General features: G+C 41.3%; 1 protein-coding gene across 1 annotated transcript in view; it reads right to left on the minus strand.

The window, feature by feature from the left end:
- NUDT15 (nudix hydrolase 15) overlaps positions 1 to 768 on the minus strand; it is a 9,272-nt gene extending 8,504 nt beyond the window's left edge. The window contains exon 1 of the mRNA XM_060784887.2: positions 542 to 768. Coding sequence (XP_060640870.1) covers positions 542 to 684 — 143 coding nt within the window. The 5' untranslated portion in view covers positions 685 to 768. The remainder of the gene's footprint in view (positions 1 to 541) is intronic.
- Positions 769 to 9,174: the final 8,406 nt, after the last annotated feature.

Here is a 9,174-nt window from a genome sequence, read left to right on the forward strand (position 1 = left end):
GTGGCTGACTTTTCTGGTTGGATTAGTCTGCAGTGCCTTTCATGTTCTTTGAAACACAACCTACAAACTATCTACAGACCCACTATGAAAATCCAACAAATTTTGCAAACAGCAAGGACAAGAGGGATCCTCTCACCTCTGTATACCATGCAGCTGTGGACAAGAAGTCCACACAGGGACCACCAAACGCAGCATTGCCCAAACACGAATCAAGGAACATGTGCAGACAGTGATTCAGAGTGCACCTACTCTGTAGAATTAATGCAGTTCGACATCGGTTTAACTGTCATGGCTCAATGCTATGCAATCTTGGCAGAGAAGGTTAAATATCTTATGAAACTACCCCGCAAAATTCCATAGCATGGACCCATATGTCAAACTGCATTAATTCTACTATGCAAACAAGAGGACAGAGAAGCAGGCTCCTCTTGATCCTTTTAAAGGGACCGCTTCCTTAGAAACCCGCGAGAAGCCCACTGCGCACGCGCACTGCTTCCCGTTTGGCTTGAAGAGTGACGTCACTCCATGACAGTAGGCTCACCCGAATTCCAAGTGTCCTCCAGGAAGCTGAAAAGCTCCTCGACCGACGCGGCTCCTCCGCTTGCCTAATAAGACGCAGCCTGGGTGGGCGGGGCTGGTCACGACCACGCCCACCCCGACCCCCGGGCGCGTGCCGCGATCCATGTTGCAGGGAGCGCGAGGACGCAGCGCCGTTCTTTAATGCTTCTTCCCTCTATAGGGCCACATGCTCCAATGGGCGGCAGGCCCGAAAGGCCCCGCCCACCCTCCGCTCGTGGTGCTGTTGTCAGCACCGCCTTTTAAAGAGACACACACACTGGGTTGTTGTAGGTTTTTTCGGGCTATATGGCCATGGTCGACGTTTCGCCTGCATCTATGGCAAGCATCCTCAGAGGTAGTGAGGTCTGTTGGAACTAGGAAAAAGGGTTTATATATCTGGGGAATGACCAGGGTGGGACAAAGGACTCTTGTCTACTGGAGCTAGGTGTGAATGTTTCAACTGACCACCTTGATTAGTATTTAATGGCCTGGAAGTGCCTGGGGGAATCTTTTGTTGAGAGTGATTTTATGTGCCTGTTTGTTTCCCCTCTGTTGTTTTGCTGTTGTAATTTTAGAGTTTCTTAATACTGGTAGCCAGATTTTGTTCATTTTCATGGTTTCCTCCTTTCTGTTGAAATTGTCCACATGCTTATGTATTTCAATGGCTTCTCTGTGTAGTCTGACATGGTGGTTATGAGAGTGGTCCATCATTTCTGTGTTCTCAAATAAAATGCTGTGTCCAGGTTGGTTCATCAGGTGGTCAGCATACACTGTTACCATCCTAAATTTCCGGTTTGTTGTTATCCCGGTTTTGAGTACCCGTTGCTGTACACCTTCTGTTGTTTGCTTTCAAACTGGTGAGATCCTGATTTTTGTCTTGGAACATTCGTGGTTAGCGGAACTCCTCGGGTCTTTGAAAGCTGACATTTTCAGCATCACATTGAACATTTTGCTGTCCTGGTTTGACCTTGTTAACATCACACTCACCTGTTTAAATCCAAACAATAACTGGTCTTGAAAGGCACACTGTCCCCTCTTCTTGAAGCCAGTCTGAAATAAAAGGAGGTATCTAGCATGTCCATATCCCCCTGTGTCACATTTTTTTAGGTCATGCGACTGCAGGAGTTACAAGTTTTTCCTCCCATCAAGTATGCATAAACCTTACCACAGCAGCTAGAACATGCATAGCACGATTCTGGAAAACAGAATCATTCTAGTCTCTATACTTTCTCTTTATGATATTCTCCTACTTTCACTGTATTAAAATCAGTATCTTAGGTATGTATAAGATATTTTAATTATTCGTGTGTCCAATTTTTTTTCTCTAATGTCTTTTATGTTACTTATCAATAAAAAAAATCATTGAAAAAAAAGTATGCATAAACCTATCTTGTTTTCTTGTCACTCTTGTCACCCACTTTGTGCTCAAGTTGAATAGCTCCCCTATCCAATTCTCCGTCTCAGCCAATGACTGAGTGAATGAGTGAGCACAGGAATTTAAAATTTAGATTTGACTGAGGCATTTAATTCTTCTGACAACACAAACATAGACAGTTTAGACACTAAAAGGGGGGGTGCTGAGTGGGTGAATGGTGCATGTGCTATGGGACTTTGGCAGCTCTCTCCTCCCTCCCCTATGTCCTGCTCCCTCCAAAAAATTGGGTTATTTTGTTTGTGTACATTTGGCCATAACTTCCTCTTCAAGTTTGTACTTACACACAATTTCCCCAGTTTCAATTCAACTTCCACTTTCAGGTTTCATCCAGCTTCTACCACCACTTGTATACTTAATTTTGCTTTCACTTTTAATTCTCGGCAACATTATTGTACACTATTTTACAAGAAACTTCGCTCCTGAATATCACCCTGAAATTGTCCTATCAAAGCAATATAAAAGCTCTTTTAAATCTATGTGTATGAGTGTATGTGTCTTTCCTGTTTATTACAGTTACACATTGTCATGACATATTGCATTGTATTGACCTTCGTTGCCTGGAATGTCCCTCTGTAAATATAATAGAAAATAATAGCATTATTAATGGAGCAGCCACAATGCAGTTTAGGGAGTAAGCGGTATTATATTTTCCTCCCATTTGACCTACATTTTCTAACACACACAGACGTGTATGCTGCTGCTTTGGTTCTCATCATGTATCAGTAAGCAAACATTAAACCTCCCATTAGATAAATGTTGTGGAATCTCCAGAACATGTTGAAGAAATCTACTTGATCCTATTTTCTTTACATTTGATATTAGTTTGAACTAGTTGGCGCTATGTGAGTTCTTCCATGTATTGCATACTTCTCTGTAATTTTATTTATTTATTTATTTACAGTATTTATATTCCACCCTTCTCCCCCTTCAGGTGACTCAGGGCCAATTACAATGCACATATACATGGCAAACATTCAATGCCATTAGACATACAACATATATAGACAGACACAGAGGCAATTTAACATTCCAGCTTTCCGGCTTCATGAGGGTATGCTCGATGCCAGCCACAGGGGTATCTGCCGCTTCACCGTCCACTTGTGACACCGAGTCCTTGATGGAGTACTTCCTCATTCTTACGCATGCTGCTGGGAGGTTTTATGGTGTCGTAAATTAGTAAAATTAGCCTCCCCACATAAACTCCCCCCGCTGGAGATTAGATCTGCCCCTTCCCTCCTGACTTTCAGAAAGCTGGTTAAATCGTGGCTTTGGAGTATAGCATTTGCAGAATGATGACTGAGTTAATAACTGCTGACCACACTGACGGATGGTGATGAATTTGTGATTTTACTCTGATGACCTGGCCTTATGTAATTGTATGATCTGTATTTTAATGTATTTAATGTATTAATGTATTATGATGTGTTATGTTTTTATACTAATTGTCTATGAATCTCCTGTTGTGAACCAGCCTCTTTGGAGGTCGAGAAGACCAGGTTATAAAAGCTCTAAATAAATAAATAAATAAATAAATAAATACATTTCCCACTTAACAGATGCAACTGTCTTTTGGGCTGCATAGGTCAACTACAGGCTAGACTATTCATGGTCGGGCTCTCACTCCAACCCGGGCTGGCTTCAACCTCATGCCCTCTCAGTCAGTAGTGATCTAATGCAGCTGGCTACTAACTAACTGTGTCACAGCCCGGTCCAGCATTTCTGTTCCACCATTGCAACATTCTGACTCTGAATATCTGTGATTCCCCCCTCCAAATATTCACACATATATGGAGAAAGTACTTTAAAAGAGCAGGCCAGTTGTTAATTGCGGCTTTTTAAATTGACATGTTGAATTCACACATGTAGGTTTGCTTTGCACCATAATTAAGTTGATTGTTTTGGTGGGAGCACTGCCTTCTCTCTGCTTCATATGTTCCAGTCTTTCTACTCAGCTCCCATATGCTGTGGTGCAGATCAATCAATGATAGGTACAGAGAGACAACCACAGAAGGTAGAAAGGGAGATCGTGTGAATTTAGATTACCACTTGACAAACCACAGCTTCAGTTAAGCAACCTGTTCTTCTTCATGGATTTTGTGGCTCAGACTAATGGGAGTTTGACAAGCTAATGTATGGGGGCAGGAAGGAGAGGCCGCTTCCACACAGAGGAAAGTACCACTGCATACTGTCTTGTTTTAACATGCACTCAGGCCCCTTCTACACTGCCATATAAAATCCAGATTATCTGCTTTGAACTGGATTATATCGCAGTGTAGAGTCCAATTCAAAGCAGATAATGTGGATTATTTGCTTTGATAATATGGATTATATGGCAATGTAGAAGGGCCTCAGTGTACAGCAGTGGTTCCCAACCTTTTTTTTTTGTTTTTTGACCAGGGACCATTTGAACAGAGACCACTTGAACAGGGACCACTTTCTAACATTAGTACCTTACGAATCATTTTTTTTTGTCAACTTTAGATTTGGTTTGGTTATTTGGGGTGCTGATTCAGAAAATTGAATTTGGATAGACCACATCAGCTCTAGTTTCTGATACAGAACATATGCCATCCAGTAGTCACCATCTGCTCGCCCACAGAAAACAATATTTTAATAAGCCTCGGCACTATACGAGAGCTCTGCAAGGTCAGTTGCTCTCATTGCAACAGTGTGGTAATGGTGAGGCCGCGGACCATATTTTAGTACTTGCGGACCGCTGGTGGTCCATGGACCACAGGTTTGGAACTACTAATCTACAGGGTCAAACACGGAGCTTTTATGCATGTTTCTGTCATACACTAACACATAAAAGCCATGCCAATGTAAAAAGCCAGGTCTTTCCCCCATGTTCCTCATTTGAGACTGGAGACATTTAAAACGCTGGTAGCATAATGTCTTGTGATGAACAATATAATATTTGGCAAGAAAGAGAAATCAGGATGCAAAGTAACCTTACTGAGGAATTGTATAAAATGACTTTAACATCATGAGAAGAAAGGAAAGCTTAGAGAAGACAGTGATGCTGAGGAAAATGGAAGGAAAAAGGAAGAGGGGCCGACCAAGGGCAAGATGGATGGATGGCATCCTTGAAGTGACTAGACTGACCTTGAAGAAGCTGGGGGTGGTGATGGCTGACAGGAGAGAATGCTTCTAGAACATGGCCATATAACCAGAAAAAACCTACAACAACTCAGTGATTCCAGCCATGAAAGCCTTCGACAATACAAGAAGGAATGTATTCATCAGGTTAAATATATGCTAAAGAAACATAATTGTCTACGAGTTGTCATTGCCAGCAATTTAAAATTCACCTTGCAAGCATGTGAAATGACAGGGTGTGAACTATATGACACCTTGACATTTATGAATGTTCATTTACATTCCAGTGCAACAGATACAAGGTTGCATAGATACTACAGAGGTTTAACTGCTAGTAGGGTTTATGGAGAACAAGTTGAACTCTGAAGTCTTATACTCTGTTTTTAAAAAGTTAGTGAAGTTTCGGTACCTGTCATCTCCAGCTAGGAAAACTCTTTTGTTGGAAACGCTAAAATATACGGTAAGTCAGTGTACTGAAGTAATTGGGTCAGTAACCTGAATTTAAATTGAGATAAGGTAGCTTCCTAGGTTATTGATTAAGGCTAGCAATATTGTAATTATATATCTGTGTAGAAATGTGAGACGATGATTGATCGGGCAGCTCCTACTTACTTCGCGTCTTCTCAAACTCACAGCTCTGGTGCATGAATTATTTTCAAATGTCAAACATAAAAAGGATATACCTATCTCCATCTCCTCCCACAATCTAGGGCTTGGAATGTATCCACCTTTCAGAAGATAAGATTTCCTTCGCACTGTGACGTAATTTTCTCGTAAATATTAGCACACTCACCTTACCTGTAACTTGCATTTACTTGAAGCAGCCTGGGAGGGCCATACATCATATCTTTCCTTACTACCCTATTATCTTTACAGCAAACTTGGGAGGAAAGTTCGATTTGAAGAGACCAGCCTACTGAAGATGAATCAGCAAATGTCAAGACTCTGAAGACTGAAATTCAGTTTTCTTTTGGGCCAAAGCTCTGCTAATGTAGTGTTTGGCCATCCTTCAGTTAATGTAGTGCTGCTAATGGAGTCCTTGTCCTTGTTCTCAGGCTGTGAGGACAATGACCACTCTGTACACAACCTCCATTAAGAGCTGATTCAGCCATAGAATGACACCAAGAAGAAAGGGAAATCTCAGCTTCTGAGGCTTGGTATCATATAAATGCAGATGTTGTGACTCAGCTGGAACCACAGACACAGACTGATAGTGTTGTGACTCAGATGGGGTCTCAGAGTGACTCTGAGGAGGAGGATGGGCTTCAGGTTCACAATCACGTTCAAAATGTTCCTGTTGTAGACAATGAGGAACAGGGTGTGCAAGTTCAGTTTCCCACAGCAGGGAATCATGTTTTTGATACTAAAACTAGCCAGGTGCAAATTGACTCAGAAAAGGAGGACAGTTCTCAGCCTGATAGTAGGCAGGAAGGCAACCAGGCTGACACTAACGAGCAGCCTGACCTTGATGAAACGGGAATCTTAGATCGGGCTGACAGTTTGGAATTTAGAGTTCGAAGGAGTGTGAGAATAGCCAACAAGAAGGAGGTCAGAGGCCAAATAAATGCTTTCATGTACTGCAAAGGGTATTAAGCAGAGTGTTTGAAAACAAACCTTTGTCAGAGCAACTTCTTGCTCAACCAAGCAGATTGTGCTCGTTTTCCTGTGCCATTTGGAATTCTGCTTTTCAGTGCTATGTTTTATTGATCTTTGGTAAATAAGCAATTGTCCTATTTAAATAAGCTTCACCATAGGTACAAGTTTAAGTAACTTCAATAGTGAAACATACACAATATATATACAGTTTACAACATAATTTCATAGGACATATACATCAATGAATATATCAAACTTAAAGGCAGTTCACATTGTGTTTAGTCCATTTGAGAGTATGTCCATGATGTTACAACAAAAGTTCACGTTGTATTCCACAAACTTGAGAGTATCAAAACTGGAAACAGTTCGTGGTTCTTTCAGCCAACTCGGGAGTCCACAACAAGGTTCCCCGGGTGCTTTTGTGTCCTTGTTTCAAGAACAAAATTCTCTTCTTCAGGCTTCTTTCATTAAATCAAAGGTAATAGTACTTCTGTGGTTTTTACTAAATTTAGAGAGGACAAAAATAATAGATATGCTAAGTAGCACCCAGTTATATTTTGAAAATTCTTATATAAACAAAATCTTTGGAACATTATTTGCATTTTAAACTTTTCATCTTTTCCTTTTCAATAAACTACAAAGACTTCATCCTGTGTGCAGTTCTGGTGATTTCAGCAAGGTGAATCTATTCTGAGGTGCAACAGCAGATGCAAAGATGGTCAAGACAAGGCTGTTGATACAAAATATATATTAATGTTTAATAGATGCAACATATATTTTAGAGTAAAGAAGGCCCATTGCTGTGGACAGAGAAACCCACAATATTTTTCAAGTATGTGTCTGCACATTCCCACCTTTTGGATTCAATTTTGACTTGAAATGAAGCCAAAAGTCAAGCCAAATGCTAGAACCTTTTAAAAGAAATGTAAAAAGTAGAACAATGGCATTTGTACTATGTTGAAGCAAGTTATCTCTTCTAGATGCCAAGGACCAAGAAACCAAGAGATATAGTATAATTCCTCCCGAACTGCCTCTCATGGCTAGGCGGAAAGGCAAGGGCATAGAGGCCCAGTTGGCTCTCAATGGAAAACTGTGTTCTTACCTATTGAAATGCCATCCTGGCATAAAAAGTTCAATTCACCCTAGATGCAATAGTGTAAAAGTGCAAAATAGCGCTTTCATGCCTATTTGGGATTACACCACACAAGCTGTTTATTGCACAGCTTCCTGTGACAAATTCTCCCGGTACCTATGGCTCTGCTCATTAAACTGGGATTTGGGAATGATTAACAGCCAACCTTTGTATTTCCAGAAAATACAACCTGATTCCGATGGGACATAATAAAATACTTGAAAGTGTTATGTGTTTGTGCCTTCAAGCTGATTTCTGGTGACTCCATCAAGTCTGTAGAGATTTCTTAGGCAAGGAATACAGAAAAGAGGGTTTGCCGGTTCCTTCTTGACTCTGCTCCTTAAATCTCCAAAATCAGACAGGATCTGGTACATTTAGACCGGGAATCCTCAAACTATTTAAGCAGAGGGCCAGTCCACTGTCCCTCAGGTTGTAAGGGAGGAGGGAACTATAGTTTGAAAAAAGTCAGTGGATTTCTATTCACATGAAATCATACAATATTTAAAACGAAGAACAATTTTAACCAACATAAATTTACCAGCGTTTCAATGGGAAGCATTGGCCTGCTTTTGGCTGATTTTGTGTGTGTCAGGAGCGACTTGAGAAACTGCAAGTCACTTCTGGTGTGAGAGAATTGGTCGTCTGCAAGGACGTTGCCCAGGGGACGCCCGGATGTTTGATGTTTTACCATCCTTGAGGGAGGCTTCTCTCATGTCTCTGCAATAGGAGGCAGAACTGACAGAGGGAGCTCATCTGCACTCTCCCCTGATTCAAACCTGTGACCTGTCAATCTTCAGTCCTACCAACACAAGGGTTTAACCCACTGCGCCATCGGGGCTTCATTTTTGGCTGATGAGGGAGTCAAGTTAATTAGGATTGCTTTTGTTGTTGTGTGCCTTCAAGTCATTTCAGACTAAGGCCCCTTCTACACTGCCATATGAAATCCAGATGATCTGCGTTGAACAGGATTATGTTGCAGTGTAGACTCAGATAATTTAGTTTAAAACAGATGTGGATGATCTGCTTTGATAATCTGGATTATATGGCACTGTAGAAGGGGCCTCAGTCTAAAGTGTAGGGTGAGGCCTGGGTAAATGGCCTTGAAGGGTCGCATTTGACCTGCAGGCCCTCAGCTTTATACTCTTTTATAGCCTCATAATTAAACAAGATTCCTAATAACTCTTTTCCAGAAGGATAGCTGACCTGAGATTGTGGTATAAAAGGAGTCACTCACTTCTAGCTTGTCTACCTTCTCTCAAGACAGGTTAGGCTGGATTCTCTAATCCTTTGCTTATGCCCTCCAACATTTCACAGATGAAAAGTAAGCCCTATGTGGGGAAGAAATATCTGAGTG

Source organism: Anolis sagrei, chromosome 1 (genome assembly GCF_037176765.1).
Source record: "Anolis sagrei isolate rAnoSag1 chromosome 1, rAnoSag1.mat, whole genome shotgun sequence".
NCBI classification, from domain to species: Eukaryota; Metazoa; Chordata; class Lepidosauria; order Squamata; family Dactyloidae; genus Anolis; species Anolis sagrei.